We start from the raw sequence: 23,965 nt of genomic DNA on the forward strand, positions 1-23,965 counted from the left end.
CAAAGCCAGGCCCTATAAGAGTAGCAAACATCCCGAACTGCTGAGCTATCTCCCTTGTTTAGAAATTCTCTCTACTGACTTCCTGATATAAAAAACAACAAATTAATCCTTAAAGACAACAAATTAATCCTTAAAGACATAATAGATAAGCTGGGCAGTAGTGGCACATGCCTTTAATCCCAGCATTCGGGAGGCAAAGGCAGGTGGATTTCTGAGTTCCAGGCCAGTCTGGTCTACAGAGTGAGTTCCAGGACAGCCAGGACTACACAGAGAAACCCTGTCTCGAAAAAAACAAAAAACAAAAACAAAAAGACATAATAGATATTGTTCATATCAAACTAGTTTCCTTCCTCAGGCTCTGAGAACAAACACTTTCCCCACTGGATTGCTATCTACAGTGAGCAGTGTGACCCTTAGGACAGGTATTGGAGACAAGCCAGGGCGCCAAGTACACACTCTGTTCACAGCAGATTGCTTCCTGCTTCCAAGAACACATAAAGCATCTCTAAACGGTTTCCTTTCCATCTTCCATGTAAGCATTGTCCCACCCCCCACTCAAACACTCATTTAGCTCTTTATTATTGTAGGCATTTTATTTACTGTACAAAATATTTACATCTCCAACTGCAGACATCCTGACCTGGTCTGCCAATGTGCAGCAGAGCTCAACCTCTGCTAAGTTCTAGAACCAAGCTGACAAATTCCTTGGTACTCATGACTGGTCTCCTTCAAGGACACCAAAAAGCCAAAAGCCAGGAGGGCAGCTGGTCTCCCAAGTACCTATGTTACAAAGCACAAACAAAAGAACTGGCCAAAATAAGGAATATGAATAGAAAATTGACCAAGAAATAACACATGTTTTTATCTGTCCAACATACTGTATCTCTTCCCCACACTGGCTAGTACCAAAGCAGTATTAGAAAAAAAAGGTAAAAGAAAATGCAAAAGAGAGCAAAATGCTTCTGAACAGTCAGGAGAGTGAACTGGAAGAATAGAAAACCACACAGTACTAGAGGATTTTTTTGTTAAAGACTCTGGTGCCTAAAGACCAACCTGGCATGCTAGCTGCCCCAGCTGGGCTGCAACAGCGCCTAGGAGACTCTGAAAAAGTGCTACGACTAGAGCTTAAAATGAGAGGTCTAGTCACACACACACACTGACCCCCTGTGTAGTCTGCAGAGGGGTGCTGGAGCCTGGATTGCAGAACCTAGGAGGAAGAACCGCCCCAAACGGCCAAGCAGCCATGTACCCAGCTGGAAGCCCCAGCAGAGGCTGAGAGGCAGCAGAGTAGTGGCTAAATGATCTTGTACGTGTTCCTTGGGAAAACTGTGGGCAGGCGGCAGCACCTTGTCCCAGTCCCTGAGGAGAGCAGTGACCATGTGGCATGGAGGATCCTGGGTGGAGAGGTCCTGATGCCAGGTCCCAAACCCCGAGGATAAGTGAGGTGAGCACCCACGCCAAGAAAAGACAGATGATGACTGCAAAGGAGGTCAGGCAGGGTTCTAGCAGCTCAGGAGAGCTTGTTTCTCGTGATCCTGGGAACAGGAGGGCTCAGACTGCTTCCAGGAGGCCAAGGCACTGTCACAAGAACTGCCTTGTCTCAGGATTCGGTGTACTTGCTGGTTTTGGCAATAAAATGGCTTGTAATATTCTGAGTGAGTGCCCCATGGAAAATAGTGGCTTGTAGGAAAGCCTTATTAAAGACAGAAACTGGGAAATCCATGTGATATTGAGCCTTCGTGTTGTTTTCATTCAAACACTCATGAAAAGATGCTATCTTCCTGGAGACTGAGAAGTTCTCTTTGATCACCATGTAACTGTGAACCCAATATAGCGTTCTCCCTCCATGGTTCCCCCACTTCCTGGTAACTGATGAAACCAAGTCCTTGGAATTGCTAGGTATTTACTGCTGCTGGGTCTCCACCTTGTCTGTCCCCAGTGGCTTCACCGCTCCTTTGCCTTAGCACTGCCAAAGATCACCACCACAGCTGGCAGGCTCTGTCCCAGTCTGTTGCTCCCAAAATTCTTCCAGCAGAATGCTAAAGACAGCTCTTAACAAACTATGTAAGTCGGAGGTCAGTCCAAGTCCTCCTTCAGTGCAAAGAACAATTCAGAGGAAAGCATCAGTAGTCTTCAAGCCATCCACATGCCTGGACACGGCCCTTCCCCACGAGAGAAGCGTACCCAGCACTGGAGGCTGCAGCGCAGACATCCTTCACATTCTTCTGACTGCTTTTCTCACTGGCTCAAATTCAAGAGAAAGCTTAGCAAATTCCTTATAGATTAATGATCATCTTTAAAAATGCCCACAGGGAGTATCTTTTCCAGTTCTGTCACCTTAAAGACATCCTTTTGTACTACCAGTCCCCATGAGAACTAATCCAGTGCCATGGCCTGTGCCTGCCATTATGTGGGAGGACAAATCAGACGGCTTGTGTGGGCCACTTTCTAGCTGCACTTCTCCTGACCACTGATGAGAAGAGGTGATGCATTACCCAGTCTGGTCAAGTAGTGAGCTCAAGGAGGGCTGGAATGAGGCATGGTGGAAGGGTCTCACATGCTGGCTTTCCAACAGAACTGAGTCCTCTGTGTTATGAATGTCTCCCAGCCACGGAGGCAGATCCGGTCACAGAGATCTTCAAGGGACCAACGAAGTGACAGCAGCATGGTCCTCCTCTCATGACTGAGTAGAGCTCAGATAGGTGCCACGTGCTCAAGTGGCCTGTGGTGAACGTGGACAGGTGAGGTAAGAACAGGGCTTGCAGATGACAGAATACTCCAGACACAAGGGAGCATGCAGTATCTTCTGGCTAATGGTTGTGGTTAAGGTCAGTGGCTATGCTTGTTAACATGTGTCCAGATGCTCTAGAGAGCTTGGGAGCCAAGCAGGTGACAGAGGAGCGGTCAGAGCATGCCAAAGCCCTCGCAACCCTCACTGATGGCCAGCTGTAGCATCCTGTGCACCTCTTCATATGAGTCATATGTAGGGAGGCACAGTTGGTTAAAACTGGAAAAACAAGGAGGAAGATGATGAATTCATACTACAAGAAACATGGGCAAGGGCTAGAAAGAGACTCCCCCACCAGGGATGCTTCGGGCAGCCTACCATGTGTGTGCAGTAGGAAGCGTGCTATGGGTTGGAGCAGCAATAATCTGAAATGAGGGACAGAGGGCAGCAAATCCTCCAGGTGGGAGCTGAGAAGAGCCTGTTGTAAACTGAAGCAGCCTAGCCAGTTCCTCCTGGGTCAGACTGGAAACCACAGCCCAAAACCACCTCATGACCTGGCAGGAAAAGACAGGGCTTTCATCAACATGACATGCAGCCTAAGATCTGACTCCTAAGGAAGGACCAGGATACTGTGGGGAGGCACATGCTCCCAGTTACAGCACTATGAGGCATGAATAACAATCCCTGCAAGAATTTACATTGTCACAGGATCAGCGGGTAATCACCAATTGATTGCTTGGCTCTGCTTACTTCCATTCCCACCCATTACCGCAGTGGTAGTCAAGGCACCTGTCTTTAGGGACCTGAGCTCCTTTCGGCTTGGATAACTACCTGTTTTCCCAGAATCATTGTTTTGCCAGTCAACATGTCAACTTCTTCGACTCTTCTACATTTGTCTTCTAAAACCATTCCACTTAAGTCAATACCAACCCAACTGTGAAAGCTTAGCCCATTACCTTTTCTCTGAAATGCCAGGATCCACCAACCACTACAGCATGGGCTTTGAAGTCAGATACATTGATGTCTCCAGTCCCACACATCAGCAGCTAGACAGACAGAAGGACAAAGACATTCTATTTAGTCAGTTACCTACATACATGGGTATGCAGAATGAAACCAATGCCAGGAGAAAGACAGAAAATGAGATCACAGTGCTAGAATGAACTGTAATAGGCCAATGATTCCTAATTAGTGTGGGATTTCAAAAAAACAAAACAAAACAAAACAAAAATCACAGTATTAATAAATCCACACCACTTACACACACACACACACACACACACACACACACACACATACACACACACACACACACACGATTCAGCAGAAAACAAAAGTGATTATTGTGCAAGCCAGCCAACCTGAGTTGGATCCCTAGAACGCACAGTGGAGGGGTGTAACAAACTCCTAGAAGTGGTCCCCTGACCTCGGATATACCACAGCACACAATAAGCTCTGTGGCACATGTATGCCTGTATCACATAGACTGGATTTAAAAGACAGACAGATGAGTACACTAGGTACTGAAGCAGAATCTCTGAAGTTGGATTATACATTAATACAGCTGAAGAGGTTTCCTAGGTGTTTCTGACGAGTATGCCTAGTTAAGAACTGCTAAGGTGGCTTTGTCATTACAGAATGAAATGAAAGAAATAAAATAACTGCGTCTGTGTTCTAGTCAGCAGAGGATTGCCCAGGGGAAGGGCCCTTTATGAGTGCTTTCTCTCAGGTCTAGCCCCCTTTCGTGGGCTGAACTTTTAACTGCTTCCCTTTAGCTCTGCTTCCAGTTGAACAGATAAACTAAAAGGATGGGGGAGGGGGGCGCGGGGAAAGAGAGAGGGGGAGAGAGAGAGAGAGAGAGAGAGAGAGAGAGAACATTAATGACATCAGAGCCTTAAATATCTTGTTGATGTCCTAATTTGGCTCAAGAGCCAGCATGTTACTTAGCAGACTATGAATATCCATCCAATAGCTGTAAGGAATGATACCTCTTAATAAAGAGACAAAAAAGCCCAACTTCAGCCCTGGAAGCTTTAGTTTCTCGAAGACCATGCCAAGTTAATGAGTAGCTCGGAGCAGCCTGAGGAACTGTAGACTGCAGCTTTTCTCCCATTCTCGGATGTGTTGTCTCCAATGCTCACACTACAACAAAATACCCCAGGGCCCCAAGGCAGCAGCACAGGTAAGAGGTCTATAGAAATTCTAGACTGAGAATTCATTGTTTGGATCTTACATCTCCAGGCACTGCCGGTGATGAGAATCACAGAAGCTTGACTGTTCTCTAGCCGAGGAAGAATTACACAGCATCACCTGATGATACTGACAATAGCGGTTTCCTTACACATTTTAAAGTTTCTCTTTTGTTGTTGTTTTGTTTTGTTTCTGTGTTTTGAGATGGGGCTTCTCTCTAGCCCTGGCTGTCCTGGAACTCCAGAGTGCAGGAAGGATTTCTAACAGGAACGTTATGAAGAACTTTGACTGTACATATCATGTGTGAGGAGCAGCAGCAAGAAAAGACAAGCTGACTCTCTTGTTCTCGACTCCTAAGGCCTTTCATTCAGCTGACCATAAAAATGGTGTTTAGCCAGGCGGTGGTGGCACACACCTTTGATCCCAGCACTCGGGAGGCAGAGACAGGCAGATTTCTGAGTTCGAGGCCAGCCTGGTCTACAAAGTGAGTTCCAGGACAGCCAGGGCTATACAGAGAAACCCTGTCTCAAAAAAACAAAACAAAACAAAAAAAAAATGGTATTTAACCATCTTAGAGCTAACTTTGGGCTGACAAAATGTGAAATCACCGTTACTTAGATATGTAAATACATGCACATGTTCTCACACTCTGTGACACTACAGATATGTAAACACACGTGACTTTAATATGACCCATTCTGTGTCTTTCACTAGCATAGAGCCTGGAGGGACTTCTGTCTTCTTCACTGCAGTTTCTCTGGAATCTCAGCACACAGCTCATAGTTCACACACCCCTAAAAAATATACTCTATAATCCACTTAAATATGAAGACTATATATTATGCAAATACTCATTAGTCAATTAATATCAATAATACTTGATAAATATTAATGACTACTCTTCATAACTACTTGCTGCTCTATAAATTTCAACATTGTAATTTTTAAAAGATGAGACAAGGTGCACAGACATACATGCAGGAAAAGACTCATATACATTTTTAAAAATTTCTTTTAAAGTGACTCTAACTCCTGTATAATAAACGTCTTTCTGGCTACACAGTGAGACTGTCTCAATCCTCTCATTTCCCAAGAAGAAAGAATGGGCTTTCTTGCCGCACCACTAACAGAAGGTATAGCAAGCAGGGGCCCGTGAGGCACACCCTCAAGAACGCAGCAGTCTTGGAGCTGGGGAGATGGCTCAGCTGGTAAAAGCACTTGTGCCGATCCCGAGGCTCATGTGGTGGAAGGAGAGGACTAAGTCGACAAGTGGCTTTCTGACCTCCATATACCCGACTGGCACCCGTGTGTCCTCACACAAGTAAACAAAAACCACAAACAAGATAAGTTCAAATCCTAAGCGCTTACCTCAAGCTCATTCTCATCAAAAATAGCCAGGAGGTTCTCAGGAACCAGCTCATTCAAGCCTGAAACAGAAGTATCCAAGTTAGAGCCAGACTGCTACTATGGCCCCAACGTGTGATGCACAAGGAGACGGGCCCACCTTTCAGGAAATGCTCCACCTCCTCTTTCACTTGACTGGCCAGCCGATACTGAGCCAGCAGGTTTAAATAGAAGATTTTATTTGCATTGGTGACTGGGGTTTGAGCTCCGCCTGTCATGAGTTCTACAATCTGAAACAGAAGGCAAACGACAAGACATGGAGAAATTGTGGTAAAACTGTACGCTGTATCAGCCTGAAATGTTCTACAGGCAGTGACCGGACTCCCTCAAGTTTCTCATCTGCATTAGCCTTTTTAACACAGTTGCTTTTCACTCTCTGTTACTGACTTTCAGGGCTCACACCACTATTCACACTCCACTAGCTAAGACTTCCACAGTGGGCATTAGGCAGGCCCTCTCTCAGGCAGTGAACGGTGCTGATGCAACAGGAAGGTACTACGGTCTCGTGAGCAATCCTTTAATTCTTCTCCCTGAGTAAACCACTCATGGCCTTTTCTTGAAGATGCTCTTTCATATGGCAGAAGCATCTGCTCCCACACATTCCTCTATCACCCAAGTACACAGATGGAAAGAGCAACAGCTGAGACTTGGGAAGTTGGCATCAGACACTGCAGCCCTGATACGAACTTGCTACAGAACTCCAGTCTAGTAGCTGTTTGTTCCTTAACACACACACTACACAGCCACCGAGGGGCATGTGAAGAAGTCCCAAAGCATTAAACAATTACCCTGGAGAGTCTGTATGGAAACCAGAGTTGTCTCCATAACTGGATGAACACCTCCATTAGTTGTGAGGTCAGTTATTTTAAGGACCTAATAACATTTTCTTAGGCCATAGCTAGAAGTGCTTATTCACAAAAACCATACCAAATTATAGCAGTAATATAATATCCATAATTATAGAAAAAAAAGTTCTACTGTTAGTCTGTTGAGAATCTTGCAGGTGAATAACCTGCTGCTGTCCCTACACCAGGAACTGTGAACAAAGTTCTGTTCACTAGCTATTTTGTTACTCAGAGCTCACTAGTACAAAGACAGAAAACGGGCATTCCTAGCCTTTTCAATAAAGCATTTAGTTTTGTTCTCATGAGATAGAGTCTCTGTCTGTAGACCAGGCTGGCCTCAAACTCACAATGACCTGCCTGCCTCTGGTTCCCAAGTGTTGGGATCAAAGTGTGTCATCACACTCAGCTGCCACATTGTTACCTCCCTTTGAATTACATAGTGATAACCTACTGCTGCAGAGGCACTATCAGAGCTAATGAAGTTTAACTATCTATTATTACTATGACTAGCTTCACTATTATCATTTGATTATCACATAACTCCACAATATAACAAAAACATATTTGTAACAAATATATATAATGGCCAGTAATCTCAGCACTCAGGAGGCAGAGGCTGTGGATGCCTTTGAGTTCAAAGCCAGCCTGGTCTGTGTATCAAATTTAAGGAGAGCCTGTGCTACAGAGTGAGACCCTGTCTCAAAACCAAGCCAAACCAAACCCAACAAGAACAACAAAAAGGGTTTTACTATGTACAGGCATTGTGTTAAGCAAAGACCCAGGCACCTCCATCACAATGGCTAATCCCTCCCAGACCAGTTTAGGCACGGATGCTGCATCAGCGTCACTCAGTACTCTGCAGAGTCTTTCCTTTCCTTCACTGCAGAAGGTCCTACCGGAGCAGCCTAGAGGGATCCGGGCTGTAGGGGCTTCTGAGTCCTGGTCTCTCTCACCTTATCCAGTTGACCTGATTTGTTGTATTTCTCTTCTGCAAAGACCAGCTCCATCTCACTCATGTCATTGTTGAGGATAAAGCACACCTTGGACTTATAGAATTCTGGGTCATCCGTTTCAAAGTACTGCGGAGATAGGAAGACACAAAGCACATGGACACCCTTTGCCATGAATGGAACTAACTTCTTGACACCATTTACACCTTCAACCTTAAAAATAATCAGCTCAGGGGGCTGGAGAGACGGCTCAGAGGTTAAGAACACTGGCTACTCTTCCAGAGGTTCTGGGAACAGAACCCAAATGGAGGCTCACAACCATCTGTAACTCCAGTTCCAGGAGACTCCATGCTTTCTACTCAGTGGGCACTGGATGTATCTGGTGTACGTACATATAAGCAGGCAAAACACACATACACACAATACAAATAAATCTTTAAAAATAAATAAATAAAAGGGGAAAAAGGACGTTAGAAAATCAGCTCATGTGGAACAATCCCAAGCTAGTCTGTCTTTAGTGAAATTGCATACCCACCATGTTACCTTGTAATGCATACGGAGTCCTATGATTTGGGCCAGGAAAGACCGAGTGAACCGGGCACGGACCAACTGCTTGTAGGCTCCCCCTAGAGAGGATTCATACAAACACTTGCCCACCAGCCGCCCTGCAAACTCATACATCTTCAAGCGCAGGTGAGCCGGGCGGTTAGGGTTAGGATGCACCTGTCAAAGAAACGAAAACGTCTTTGACCATTTTTCATCCATTCTAGCTAATTCTGGAAAGACTCCCAAATCCTATGCAATTAGGACCTAGAATGTCCCCCAAAGGTGTATATATTTAAAAAGTTTTGGTCCCCAACCCAGAGCACCGTCTGTAGCGTTCAGGCTACTGAGGTATGTCCTGGAAGAGAACTTCCAGGTCTCTCTCTGTCTTTCATGCCCTAGCCCTGAGGTGAGTATCTCTCCATACTCTGCCACTATGATGTGCTGCCTCACCACAAACCCAAAAGCAAGAAGGCTGGCCAGCCATAAACGGAAGCCTCTAAAAGTCTGTGGTTAAGTGACATGTTCTCTTTATAAGCTGGCTCTCTCGGGCACTTATTACAGTAACAGAAAGCTGACTCATACCCAATGCTAAGGGAATAAAATTTCAGTTTAAGGGTCACAGAGCAGACAACTGAGTGAATTAAAGTGACTGGAGGACAGCGGCCACGGAAGAACCTTAGATCTGTTGTGGTCCTTAGTTGATTTGAGTACAGGTGATCTGATGCCTGTCCCTAAACAAGAACTTTTCAAACGAACTCTACTTGTGATTCCTTTCTAGTCAGGGATCTAACACAGAATCCAATAGCCACAGGCGTTTTTCTTTGGATAATAGCTTAATTACTATAAGTGAGTAAAGCCACAATGTAACGCTCTTAGCCAAGTGCTCAACTCTTTCTTCCCATTCTACAGATGAAATAATGGAGCCAAATAAAAGGTAGGCAGCTTGACTAGCTCATTACACACAGCACATGAAGAGCAAAGTTGTCCAGCTTCCCAGGTCAGCTGTGCGAACCTCTGTGTATTCAGGGTAACTTTCCACCCCCACGGGGAAGGCACGGACTCACTAGTGCTTGGTTGCTGTCAGTGAACCGGGCGAAGAGCTGACTGGTGGTGTCAAACAGTGCTTTGCAGATTAGCTCAAACCATTCCCGGCGAGGCCCTCCCCAATCCAAAGCTGAAAAGTATAATGAAAATTAAAAGTGATGCTGGCTTACACCACCAATTATTACTTTTCTTCCTTTAGTAACTTGTAGCATTCTCCTGTCCTTCTCTCTAGTCCACTACCTGTTTCTTTAATGCAGCTCACTTATATGGTGAACACTTCTTGAAACCCCACTTCCTCCTATAGATTCCAAGGTATTCTGGTCACTAAGCTAACAGAAACACAGGTCAGAGATCCAGGAAATGGACACTGTGGTTCTGCAGTGGTTATTCTGTCCTTCTGGTGTGAACTGTAGGCGCTCACCCCCATGTCTCTGTTCTCTAAATTCCACCATGCCAGCCAACCAGGCTCCTTTCCTCACTCAGAGAAGCTGGGTCTTTGGGGGAGCTTGAAGAGACTGGTCTAAGCTTTTTTGGAGAGTGGAAGCAGGAAGGAGAATTAAAACAATAAAATGAAACTTTAAAACCCACCTTCCTCATCCTGGAAAACTACTTCAAAGTTCTTGCTCCAGTCTGAGATGGAAAAGTTCCGAGTGGCCTTCAAAGACTAAAAAGCAGAGCAAGGAAGGAAGCTGTAAGAACACTGGCTGCTCCCTCAGCTTCTAAAGAGAACCCTCAAGAGCAGCACTGCCCACTGAGCTAACCACTTCGTGGAAGTGATAGATGGCACACAAGTAAAACTCACTGATGTTATCTTATATTCAAATACACAGATCACCAGGAGAAATTCAGTATTTAAAAAAACTGGGGACAACCACACCAGAGACAACCCCAACTGGCTCCATGTAGCCAGGTGGGCAGACCACACCTAAGACAACCCCTGCCTGTTACTGGTAGGGCATAGCATTCCTGAGATGACCCCAGACACCCAGAATCCCTATGTGCCACTAAGATGAGCAAGCAAGTGGTGGGGAGATGGAAGAGAAAGAGAGACAGAGGGATGTGGGCACAATGAAGAGAGGTGGAACCGGAGATTCCAGGCACAGCCTGGTAGGAGTAGCCAGCAGTGCTCCCTAAGGCCAGGGTAAGATCCTGGCCTGTGAAGGGGGTCAAGACCTATAGATCCAAAGCTGCAGGATCTCCATGACACAGGGAAACAACAGGATATCCAAGAGGAGTCCCAGTGAGGATCCAGTATTGACAGTGGAGCAGAAGCCAGAGGCCTCGAATCACTGCAATGAGTCCCTGCAGTGAACATTTGCAAGTATAGTTGTGGACAAGGGGCTGGCAAGATGGCTCAGCCAGTAAGAGCACTGACTTCTCTTCCGAAGGTCCTGAGTTCAAATCCCAGCAACCACATGGTGGCTTACAATCACCTGTAATGAGATCTGACATCACCTTCTGGTGCGTCTGAAGACAGCTGCAGTGTACTTATGTATAATATTAAATAAATCTATGGGCTGGAGTGAGCAAGGATTGACAGTGGAGTTGACTGGAGCAAGCAGAGGTCTTAAAAATTCAATTCCAACAACCACATGAAAGCTCACAACCATCTGTACAGCTAGAGTGTACTCATATACATAAATAAATAAATCTTTAAAAAAAAGTGTGGACCAAAGGGTATCCTGTGGGACACACTATGACACATTACAGCTTTCACAATGAGGTTTTTTTCTCTCTTTTTTCTTTTTTTTTGGAGTGGGGTAGGGTAGGGTGGGAAGTTCCAAGGGCAGAGGGCAAATACAAAGGGATGGAGAGAGGTGAGCGAGACTGGGGTGTATATGACCTTTATAAAGAATCAATAAAAAGCTAAATGAAAAATAATCTAAGCATGGTAGGAAATCCCCATGACCACAGCAAACATGAAGCTGAAGCAAGAGGGTTCCAAGTTCAATGCCAGCCCAGCCCACACTGGGGTAACTTCGCCCTGGACAAAACACAGACAAACAAAACCATCTAACCTAGATTTAAAAGTTAGAATTGTTTTATTTTTCTCTCTTCTCTTCTCTTCTCTTCTCTTCTCTTCTCTTCTCTTCTCTTCCTTCCTTCCTTCTTTTTTTTTTTTTTTTTAACAAATTTCATTTTATTAATGAAAAACTCTTACATAAAATTTTTTTGGGTGTTTTTTTGGATTCAGGCAGTAAGCTGTAAACAGAACTCATGAGTCTTGGTTTCCAGGGAAGTACAGACTCTCTGTTACTCATCTTTATCTCCCACAAAGCAAGGCTACATAGGGAGCCATGCCACATAGGGTGTGTGGCTAAGAAAGGGGTTTCCAGTCATAGCCACCAGAGCCAAACACCACACACTTTCTGGACAGGTACCAAGCCTTCTCACTCTGGGAGAATGTCAGGCCCAGGCCAGTGTCTGTGGTGGGGACAGACACTCATCAGGTGTTCCATTTCTACCAGACCAGAGTAACAATAAGTATTACTTCCTTCTAATCCAGCCGAAGTCCCTACACCAGGGGTGTACTATCAGAGTGCTTCTCCAACTACGACTTCTGCTCCCTACACTGAACTGTCCAGGAACTAATCAGCACCGACCAGAGACCTGATGTCTGTCAGTCTCCCCCACAGTTGCATGCCTCTAACACAGTGGCCCCAATTCAGTGTAATAAAGTATATACAACGAGAAGAACAAATAGTCTCTAATATGTTTCAAGGGAGAAATGTATGTTTCATTAAAAGAAAAGAACAGAGAAAGCACACACTACAGGATATAGTCAAATACAGAAGAGCTTCTTAGCTGCAGAACCTGCATAGGAAGACATTACATACCGACTCCAACAAGGCGTGTCTGCTGACCTTCAGAGTGACTTTGGAATGAGGTCTCTTCATATGTACCTGCCGAAGCTCTCTCTGGAAAAAGTTCACCTTGTCTTGAAAGGTCTCAGAGCCTCCTGAGGAGCAAGCAAGCACCAAGGTTCATCATGACTTACTCTCAGGCGTGCGATGGAGCACAGCTCTACAGGTACACGCCCCCATGGCTCACCGCCTTCCCACCCTTACCAATGTTCTTGTGCAAGGAACGGATGAAAGTGGCTGCTAGGATATTCCTTTCTTTACAGCTGAGCTCCACTGGAGGCTGAATGCCGTCATCCACCACCAGCGTGAGGAGCTTGTGAACAGGGTCAGGGCCAAGGTATGAAAACTGGCACAGAAAGTTTAGGAGAAAGCAGTTAGCTCAATCTACAGACCCCTTTATTCCATCAAAGCCTTTCACATGTCTACTCTGCTACAAAAACAAGGCAATCCTGGTTTTTTCCAAATACATACTTGCCAGGAATACATATCTGGTTTATCTTATATATTTATTTATTTAGTGTGTGTGTGTGTGTGTGTGTGTGTGTTTGCCTGTGTGCACAGGTATGTGTGGGTGTGGGGTGTGTGGGTGGGGGTGTAGGGGTGTGTGTGGGTACATGGGCCACATGTGGAGGTCAGAGGACAGCTTGTGGGTTGGTTCTCTTCTTTCACCACATGGGTCTGGAAGATTGAACCGGCTCACTAGGCTTGGCTGGCACACTTAGCTGCTGAGCCATCTCATCAGCCCTATGCCAGTGTTTACAATTCAGTTTTCTGTTTATCTCTGTTCCTGTTTCAGTGTGCGTGCCCATGCTGTGTATAGTCTCAGGAGACGGTTCTGCCTTGCTGGATAAACACTCCAGGATGCCTGGCCCTTGAGCTTCCAAACGACTCTCCTGTCTGTGCCTCCTGTCCTGCAGTGAGTGCTGGGGCCATGTGCAACACACCTGCCCTTTTACGTGGGTTCTGGGGATCAACTCAGGTGGTTGGGTTTGGTCTACAAGGATTTCTACCACTGAGCCAACTTGCTGGCCCCTAGTTTGAATCAGAGAAACAGCCTTTAAGCAAGCATCAATAGGCAACATGCATTTCACCATAAGCGGTCAGATGGGGAATACAGCTATTATTCCAGACTTCCTGAAGAAAGTGATCTTTACAAACCACACATCCAGGTTAAAGCTTAGATTTAACCTAAACATTGCCCAGAGCAATTAAAAACAAAATCGAAAAAGACAAATTCTTTTAATCTATGAGAACATTCCTTCTCATAGAGTGAGCTCCAGCACACCGGAGACTATGAACAGGCACAGAAACCGACATCCTTTGAAAGTGGTGATGAAGACAGAATACACTGGGAACACATTCTGAACTGCTATTGGTACATACTGATAAAGTATCCAGTCTCATTACCACACTTCTTGCTAAGAGTTATATGTCCATGGCCTTTAATGAGGAGATAACCTTTTCTTTAATGTTCCGAAATACTGAAAGCCCTCAGGAAAAAAAGAAGACTGAGCAGCCCAGAGCCGAGTCTGCTCAGCACAAGGTCTGCCTTACCTTTGTTCCTGGGCACACTCGGAAGGTGTAGAGGCGCCAGGGGATGATTTTCAGGTAGAATTCCTTCACAGAGAATTGCTGGGGGACCACACAGAGAATGAAATGAGGGACAAAGAAGAGTGTCCATCCAGTCTGGGTATCACAATACAAACACCAAAGCTTTGTCTATATTTTCATAATAAGAGGATACTTTAGTCAGTCCTAAAGTTAAGTTTGCCCATGGAAGGTGAAGGTCAATCCTGACCTGACACCGTGATTTCCCAGGCACACGCCGTCCCAATGCTCTAGTCTGACAGTCACTGTAGAACGCCTGCAATTAGGTCTTCACTTTCTGGCACAAAACATTTCACCTCAGAACAACCAGGACCCTGCCTTGCCTGCTGGGGCTCAGTGACTCCCCAAGCCCCCACACAGGAGCAAACAGCACCCACCCCTATTGCTCCCCACCGACTTGCTGCTGCTGGTTTGGTTTGAGACAGGGTTTTATTCCCTAGCCCAGGCTATACTGGGACTCACTAGGCAGCCCAGGCTGTCCTTGATGCCAAAGTGACCTTGCTTCAGCTTCCTGAATGCTGAGATTATAAGTGTGAGCTACCATGTGTGGCTCTTTCTTCCTGTCTGAATGGTACTATGGATAGGGGGTTGTGATGGTTTGTATATGCAAGGCCACTACTTAGAGGTGTGGCCTTGTTGACAGGAAGAAGGTACGAATGTGCAGGGTGACAGGAAGAATGTATGCATGTGCAGAGAGGCCTGGGGAGAAGTAGAGTGGGGCTTCACAAAAAAATCTAAATACCGTCCGGGCGTGGTGGCGCACACCTTTAATCTCAGCACTCGGGAGGCAGAGGCAGGCAGATGTCTGAGTTTGAGGCCAGCCTGGTCTACAAAGTGAGTTCCAGGACAGATAGGGCTATACAGAGAAACCCTGTCTCGAAAAAACAAAAACAAAAAACAAAACAAAACAAAACAAAACGGGCTGGCGAGATTGCTCAACGGGTAAGAGCACTGACTGCTCTTCTGAAGGTCCAGAGTTCAAATCCCAGCAACCACATGGTGGCTCACAACCACCCGTAATGAGATCTGTCGCCCTCTTCTGGTGTGTCTGAAGACAGCTACAGTGTACTTACATATAATAAATAAATAAATCTTTAAAAACAAAACAAAAGTTATCTAAATATCTTACCATGACAAATTAGTTATCTAATTTCCTTACCAAAGAAAGCTCTTCTTGTGCCATTTATAAAAGATAATGCAAGATTTTTTTTTAAATCTGTTATGTAAATGTTATCATACACAGTTCCTTGTTTTAGTGCTTGGACTGCCCCTCACATGCCTTAGACATGTTCTGCCTTGAACTACATCTCCAGCCCCTCCATATCCTCCATGTCTTAAAAACCAATGTCCCTTTTTGTTTTGTTTTTTCAAGACTGGGTTTCTCTGTATAGCCCTGGCTGTCCTGGAACTCACTCTGCAGACCAGGCTGGCCTCCAACTCAGACATCCACCTGCCTCTGCCTCCCAAGTGCTGGGGTTAAGGCGTGCACCACCACTGCCTGGCAAAAACCAATGATCTTTAAAGAAAACTTGCAGCAACACTAAAAACACTTTGCCAACTTTAAGAATAATTGATTCAGTGCTGATTGTGTGCAGTTCCCACCCCACTCATCACCTCACTGCCGTCCCTTCTACTCTACAGGAAGGCTCGATTTGTTAATACATATTTATCTACATTATGTTAGAAAGCACAAGGGTCTCTGAGTTCAAGGCCAGCCTGGCCTACAGAGCAAGTTCCAGGACAACTAGGGCTACACAGAGAAACCCTTGCCTCGGAAAAAGGAAGGAAGGAAGGAAGGAAGGAAGGGAGGGAGGGAGGGAGGGAGGGAGGGAGGGAGGGAGGGAGGGAGGAAGGAAGGAAAGGAGGGAGGAAGGAAGAAAGGAAGGGCAAACGAATGAGGGAATTTGAAGCCAGTCTTGATTGTGAGATTAAGAAATATAATAGGATTTCCAGTAATCTCATTTTTGTGAGGACTAGAAAAACACAAACAGTCAAAAAGCCTCTAAGAAGGTGTCTCTAAGTTTGAGACTTGGGAAGTTCACCTTCCTGTACCTCTGCACAGACCATATTCATTACAATCTTCAAGCCTGTTAGTGACAACCATTTAATGTGGTTTCACATATTCACAGAATGAAAGATCAAATTGTTTCCATACAGCATAAGGGACCAACAGTGATTTTTATCCTCACACAAAACAAACCACTTCAGCAGCAGCGGTGGGGACCTCCAGTTCCATGCATGCTAGGAAGCCTTTCTTACTGTCACAGAAACACTCACTACCTGGAGGTGACCCAGCCCTACTGACACCCAGGCTGTCACTTCAGAGTTTCCATTACTACACTGGCCAGACTGGGCAGGGTGGTGGTGGTGGTGTTTAAGGCAAGAATAGAGGCTCCAACCTTTGGTGACACATAGCAGTACACCTTCTTCGGTTTCTTCACCTTCTCAGGGGTGTGACACTCTGAGGGTGAGTCTTCATCGTCCTCCTCAATAGCAGTGGAGGGCCGGCGTTGAGAAGAGCTCATGTGCATGGGAGGAAGATGCCATGGTGTGCTGGTACAGTTGTTAGCATTGTAAAGGTAAGCCTCAAAGTAAATGCTCACTCCTGAGGTGGACACATTTCGTTCAACAATATTCTTCTCATTCTCTGTAAGGTTTGAAATAGGAATGAGGGGAGGGCAACCTGACCTTCTAATGGTCACTTCATGTACTACAAGGCAGTTAGCTCAAATATCAAATGTTTGTCGGGTGGGGTGGAGAACAGATATACAAAAAGGAAATGGCTAGAAAAAGACCAAGTCACAGCTTTCAACTCACCACTAAGGACAATAATGTCAAATTCGCCATTATTGATGGGTTGGTTCTGATATGAAATGCAGGCATGGAAGCAACCTCGGGAATGCAGGGTGAGCCGCAAGAACACCTGGCAAGTCTGCCTGTTGGACGTCACTGACTTCTCAAATGAGACTTCATTATTCTCTTCTTCTTGAGGACCAAGCTACAGGAGGCAAAGTGTGACGACACATGTATCACTTTCTGCTTCACCAAGAGCATCCCTGTGGCTCCTTTAACCTATGCCTCACACTTCCTAAAGGGACAGGCACTACCAGATACAGCCAAGGAGGCTCAGAAGTCAGGGAGGAGAGGTGGAAGTGAGGGCACCTGGAGAGCCCGACTGTCCTGGACGGGGAAGAGACTCACCTCGTGAATGGCTAAGCTGTAGCTGTGCTCATCTCTCAGGGACATGGAATTGTTGGTTGGGTTGTCATACTCATCTCGGGGCACTATCTGCAGAGTGTGTGGCTGCCCACACGTCAACACCAGAGTAGAAAAATGGCACACAATTTTTGTTTTGGAAGGAACCACCATTCCTGAAAACAAGATAATGAAGACCAATAAAATGCAGATTCACAGAATGAGCTGTGAAGACTTGGTTTTGTTGTTGCTTTGAGAAACGGCTTTGTTTTTCTTGGTATTTTTAACCACTTTCTGCACCAAACAAAATGAGAAAGAACTGCGAAGCACAACTTCAGCTGCAGTCCCTCAAAGAGCCTGGAGGAGCACCTTCAACCCCAGCACTCAGAAGGCAGGGGCAGGTGGATCTCTGTGAGTTCAAGGTCTACATGGTGAACTCTGGAACAATCAGTGTTATATAGAATGACCATATCTCAAAAAACAAAAAGCCAAAAAAGTGCCAGGAACTGGTGAGATCGCCTAACAGTGAGGCACCCTGCCAGTATGCTGACCTACGTGACTCCCAGAGCACAGGGAAAGGCGGAAGGAGAGAAAGACATTCCACAAAGCTGCTCTCTAATCTCTCTGTGCATACCTGCCATTGGAATGTGCCCACACTCATACACACACAGAAAATAATAGTAAACAAAATAAGAAATGAACACTGAAAACAGTGAAAGCAAAATCAAAGGGCGTGAGACAGGTGCACATCTAACAAAGCACATGGACGACTGCATGTGGAGCACCATTAATGCTGTGAAAAGAAAACTGATTTAAAAATACAGAATTTATTCTTTAAGAATTACATGGCCAGGCGGCGGTAGCGCATGCCTTTAATACCAGCACTTTCAAGGCAAAGGCAGGCAAATCTCTCAGTAGAAGACCAGCCTAGTCTACAGAGTGGGTTCCAGGACAGCCAGGGCTACACTGAGAAACCCTGTCTCAAAAAACAACAATAATTTCCAGAAACAAATTAACTATATTCTGATCTTACCCATCCACACACACCCAATCCCCATCTGCCCATCTCCACCACAGGTCCCTCACTACTCCGTGTCCTCCTTTTTAACCCAGAGTCCTGTCCTTGTGCACGGGTGAGGACATCCAAATAACTACGATACCATGCTTGTGAATTAAAGGATTCAACACAGAGACATGCCAGCTTGCCCATGTTGAAACACAGGTTTAAGACAATTTTTAGTAAACTCTTAGGAAAATATTCACAGAATTAGACATTATACCAAAATCTGTAGAGAAAGGAAAAGGAACTGGAATTAGCTAAAGCAATTTTGAAAAAGCAGAGTAAGTGGAGGAGAGTAGTGCCTGTGATCTGACGGGCAGTAAACAAGGCCCTGGTACTGAGGAGGGGGCAGACACAACAACCAACGTCATCATACAGAACCTCAGGCAGACCACCACACCCACCCACCCAGCTGACGAAGGTGCAAAACGTCTATCCATGAAGGAAAGGCAACTCTCTCAACACATGGTCCTTGGGCAACCAGAGAACTTCGAGGAAAAAAAAGATCTATCAAGAACCTTGTCACAAGTGTCACATGCAAAAGTCAACTAAACATGGAGCATGGGTTTAACACCAAAGTGAAACAATAAAACTTTAGAAAAACCAGTGGAGAAAAGTCTTTAGGATCCAGAATTAGCCAGAGACCTTTGATATCAAAAGCATGATCACGAAAGGAAAATGTGTGTGTGTGTGTGTGTGTGTGTGTGTGTGTACTTTCTCAATATTAAAAAGGGTTTTACACCATGGAAGATCCTAAGAGGACTAAAAGAAAAGCAGGATTTTAACTGTTGGACAAGGGACTAGAATTTATGCATAGAATTTATGTAAAGAGGCTCTCAAAACACAACAGTTGGAAACCCAAATATTTCTAATTAAAAAATACGCCAACAACATGAAAAGATATTTTACCAAAGATGATAACATAGCTGTCAGATGAGCACATGGAAAGATGTTATCACCCCTTACTATTTGGGAAATGCAAGTTAAACCTACACTCATCAGAATGTTCAAAATAAAAAAGTGACAATATTACAGTGGCAAGGAAGTGAAGAAATAGAGTCCAAATGCTACAGCCACTCTGGAAAAGAGTTTAGCAATTTCTTTCTTAAAAAAAATAAAAATGCAACATCAACTGTCTTGGCAAACATCTTCCAGAGCATTTAAGAAATGCTCTTATAAAAAAACCTATACATGAGTGTTAACAGTAGCTTTGTTGATAATAGCTAGGAACAGGAAACAATCAGGATGACCTTCAATGGATGAATTGTTAAACAAATACCCATACACTGAATGGTACCCACAAAACAGAACCAAGCACTCATACACTTAACAACATAGACAGATCGCCCGAAAATTCAGCCAGTTTTGAGAGGTTACTTCAAACACTCTTCATATGACTTAGTGGAGAACTATGGTTTGGGGCTTTGGTTTTAGACAGGGGCTGTGCATCCCTGGCTGGCTAAGGAAGACCTTGAGCTCCTGGTCCCCCTGCCTCTACCTCCCAAGTGCTGGAATTACAGATCACTGCAGACATGGGTCACTGTATCTGGTTTTTGTAAAAGTAAAGAAATGGAAAATAGAAATGCATGAAATTCAAGAAGAACGAAGACCAAAGTGTGGACACTTTACCCTTTCTTAGAAATGGGAACAAAACACCCATGGAAGGAGTTACAGAGACAAAATTTGGAGCTGTGACGAAAGGATGGACCATCTAGTGATTACCATATGCAGGGATCCATCCCATTATCAGCTTCCAAATGCTGACACCATTGCATACACTAGCAAGATTTTGCTGAAAGGACCCAGATATAGCTCTCTCTTGTGAGACTATGCCAGGGCCTAGCAAACACAGAAGTGGATGATCACAGTCAGCTATTGGATGGGTCACACGGCCCCCAATGGAGGAGCTAGAGAAATTACCCAAGGAGCTAAAGGGAACTGCAACCCTATAGGTGGAACAACAATATGAACTAACCAGTACCTGGGAGCTCTTGTCTTTAGCTGCATATGTATCAAAAGATGGCCTAGTCAGCCATCACTGCAAAGAGAGGCCCATTGGACTTGCAAACTTTATATGCCCCAGTACAGGGGAACGCCAGGGCCAAAAAGGGGGAGTGGGTGGGTAGGGGATTTGGGGGGGTGGGTATGGGGGACCTTTGGGATAGCATTGAAAATGTAAACGAGAAAAATACCTAAAAAAAAAAAAAAAAAAAAAAGAAATGGAAAATAGATCCCTGAGTTTCCAGGACGTCAGAAACAAGCCTGGTGGGGGTGGGAGAAAGATGAATGTAACTACAAAAGGGCAACACTGGAAAGATCTGTACAATGCCAGAAATATTTGTGTCCTTTAAAAAGCTTTTTAAGTTTTACTTGTATTTTATTCATATGTGTGCTATGCCTGCATGTATGTGTGTGCACTATGTACACACCTTGTGCTCATGGAGGCTAGAGTTACAAGATGGTTGTGAGCCATAGTCTGGGTGCCAGGAACTGAACCTGGGTCCTCAGCCAGTGCTCTGAACTGCTGAGTCATTTCTCCAGCCCCATGTACCTTAACTGTATTAATGTCAGAAACATGGCTGTGGTGCTCTGCCATATCACCATCACGCTACAATCTGAAAGATGTGACCACTGGAAAGCTAGATAAGGGTATCCCCTATCTCTTATCTATCATGCATGAGAATATAATTCTCAACATAAGTTTAATTTAAACAGAGATGGTACATAATGATACAGATTGTTCTCCATTGGTGGCAAGAAGTATGTGGCAAATGAAGTGGACAGTCTCTGAATGAGGCATTCAGGCAAACGAGACTGATAATGCAGACAGCTTGGCCAGTTTCCTTTGCTCTAGAAAAAGAGAACTGGGCACCAGCCAAACAGAGACTCCAATCATTAGGATTTAACTCCCAAAGTTAGCCAATGTCCTATTATTTCTGTGGATACCAAACTAGCCAGTATCTAATGGCATCATCAAAAATGCTAGAAAGGTACAGGCAGATAGGAGTTCCAAACACTAAACACTAATATTGCAGAACCAAGAGTCAAGAGTCAGAAATTACAGTTTAGACTTCAGTGCCAGTGAGCATTTGTTATCTGGCACAAAGGAAGGAATCACACATGGACAGATGCTCTTCGGGATGAAGTAAAATACATATTGACAGTACTAGTGGGTTTGGGCCAAGGTGCTTTTACTTAAAAAGGTCTTTAAAAAAAATCAGAAGAATGTATCTCCTTTCTATTCTTGTATCCTAGGCCCTCCAGAGCTATCAGACTGACTACTCAGCAATTCTATTCCTGGAGAAATCCAAACACATTGCCCACACAGAGACTCAAACACGGAGGCCGGAAAGACCACAAAAGCGATACTACTTCTCTTCTTTGGAAAGAACACATTGCCTCCAAGCCTGCTGGCCTGCGTGTGATCCCCAGAACCCACACGATGAAGGATAGAGCTGACTTTACATGCTGTCCCCCGACCTCCACATGAGAACTGTGGCCTGGATCTGCCCCTCCCCCAATAAATAAGTCAATAAATGGATCCTGGGTGGGTAGATAGATAGAGAACCTGTACACAAATGTTTACAGTAGTCAAGAAGTCACATGGAAAGAAACAACCTAGATGTCCACCGCTTACAAAAAGACAAACAATACACGGCATGTTACTTGGCAAGGAAAAGGGATGAAGGCCTAAACATGCTACAGCACAAGGGACCTGAACAGTGCTCGTGAGGTCAAACAACAGTCAAAAGGCCTCGTAGTTTATGATTACACTGATAGAACTGGCCAGAGAACTCAACTTCACAGCATCTGTAGCTAGGGGTTTGGCAACAAAGTTGCTAATGGGCCTGGGGTTTCTTGGTACCATAATGAAAATCCTCTAAAATGAACTGTGGTGATACCTGCTGCGCAATGAATTTTAAAACCATTATACTTAAATTGATGAAATCTGTGACATGTGAGCAAAATCTTAATCTAATTGGTTTTTTGTTTTTGTTTTTTTAAAGGAAGAACTGGGAGTCCCATCAAGAGGCAGAGTCCATACTTAGCAGGAGGCCCTAGATCCTACCCTTCCTTACCAGAAAAGGAAAGCAAGCACAAAGAAGGCATGGTAGAGTAAAGGGAGGACCAAGGAATGAACCACGAACCTACCAGGCTGAAAAATTTTGTAGTAGGGACTATAGGCCACATTTAAGCCACCCAACTTCACAGTGATCTCATAGCGCCCAGCCTTGCGCACAGTGAAGGCCACCTTCACCACGTTAGAATTCGGCTCCTGGAGGACTTCCTGGGTCACTGGAATGTCCACTGCTAGTTCAACGTGAGAGATGTGAACCCGCAGTCCCACGGGCCGATGTGCAGGGAAAGGCTGTCCATTCTTATAGAACAACTGCAATGGAAGAGAGGGGTGGGCACCCATTAGTACAGAAGGGGGAGAGAACCACTTCCCATGTGGCCAGGGTGTGGGGCAGAGGAAGCAACCGCCCAAGGTCACAATGGTAAACCCGTGTCCACCTGTTCCTTTCAGTTTTCAGTTCTGGTCTTAGAAACACAGCGAGAGACATGTTTATAAACATGACAAGAAAACCACTAAATCATGGACAAGTCTTTGCCTGTGCAGAGGACGGGGCAGCATACACTACAAAGTCAAGAACACTTGAGGTTTCTGAACAGTAAATGCTGCCTCCTCAGTGTCCCCAGCTCTATTCTAGCCTCAGTGCTAACCCAATGTGAGGGCAGGTGACCAGCAGCATTGGCACTGGGGGCGGGGGCGACTCAGGGTCATACACCAAACTTCGTCCTACCTCGTGGAGAGCTGCTGCATGGCTTGTAAAGTTCCTTTGCAAAATGCCAGAGAGGAAGTATTTATGGCTTTGTGGACCACACACAGCTACCCTAACTATGCAGATGAGAAAGCAGCCGAAAGACGAATATGGCTGTGTTCCAACTATAAGGCAGCTACAATGCCAGGCACTCATTGTGGCCCACACCTTTAATCCAAATATCAGAAGCAGGTGGATCTCTATGGTAAGGCTAGCTTAGTCTACATAGTGTGTTACAGGACAGTCAGAGCTACTTAGGGAAATCCTGTCTCAGAAACCACCATGAAACAGAAACTGGGCTGGCGTGGGCTTTCCGGCTCCATTTACTATACTAATCTAGGATGGCTCCTCCCACCTTTCCTTTTACCCTTTTCTTTCTTGCCACCCCCCATCCCTTTTTAAGATAAGGTCACCCAGCATAGCCCTGACCCTGGAACTCATTATGCAGACCAGGCTGGCCAGAACTAACAGAGATCTGCCTGCTTCTGCTTCCTGAGTGCTGGGATTGAAAATTTTGTTTTGTTTTGAGCCAGAGTCCCATATAGTTTAGAATGGGCTTTGAGACCCCCATGTACACAGGATGACCTTGAACTCCTGATCAGAGAGTTCTGCCTCCCAGGTGCAGGCATCACAGCAGGGTGTCCAACCAGCCTCAACACTTTTTTTTATTTGAAAAACATAACATTAGGCTTTCCACTTCCTCAAAGC

General features: G+C 45.1%; 1 protein-coding gene across 8 annotated transcripts in view; it reads right to left on the minus strand.

The window, feature by feature from the left end:
• Positions 1-566: 566 nt before the first annotated feature.
• The window catches only part of Arel1 (apoptosis resistant E3 ubiquitin protein ligase 1), a 52,739-nt gene continuing 29,340 nt past the window's right edge, over positions 567-23,965 (minus strand). For 3 of the 8 annotated variants that reach the window (NM_001364189.1, NM_178065.5, NM_001364190.1), the window contains 16 exons: positions 22,587-22,824; positions 17,381-17,550; positions 16,997-17,177; positions 16,579-16,826; positions 14,126-14,203; positions 12,776-12,917; positions 12,545-12,666; positions 10,296-10,371; positions 9,728-9,837; positions 8,661-8,840; positions 8,121-8,246; positions 6,423-6,552; positions 6,287-6,345; positions 3,685-3,774; positions 3,107-3,282; positions 567-3,007 (listed from right to left, as the gene is read on the minus strand). In NM_001364189.1, the coding sequence (NP_001351118.1) occupies positions 2,905-3,007; positions 3,107-3,282; positions 3,685-3,774; positions 6,287-6,345; positions 6,423-6,552; positions 8,121-8,246; positions 8,661-8,840; positions 9,728-9,837; positions 10,296-10,371; positions 12,545-12,666; positions 12,776-12,917; positions 14,126-14,203; positions 16,579-16,826; positions 16,997-17,177; positions 17,381-17,550; positions 22,587-22,824 (2,229 nt within the window). In that variant the 3' untranslated portion in view covers positions 567-2,904. Of the gene's footprint in view, positions 3,008-3,106; positions 3,283-3,684; positions 3,775-6,286; positions 6,346-6,422; positions 6,553-8,120; positions 8,247-8,652; positions 8,841-9,727; positions 9,838-10,295; positions 10,372-12,544; positions 12,667-12,775; positions 12,918-14,125; positions 14,204-16,578; positions 16,827-16,996; positions 17,178-17,380; positions 17,551-22,586; positions 22,825-23,965 lie in introns of all 8 variants that reach the window. The other 5 variants (XM_006516191.4, XM_030246892.1, XM_030246891.1 and 2 more) reach the window with 3 other exon arrangements.

The sequence above is a fragment of the Mus musculus genome, chromosome 12 (assembly GCF_000001635.26).
Source record: "Mus musculus strain C57BL/6J chromosome 12, GRCm38.p6 C57BL/6J".
NCBI classification, from domain to species: domain Eukaryota; kingdom Metazoa; phylum Chordata; class Mammalia; order Rodentia; family Muridae; genus Mus; species Mus musculus.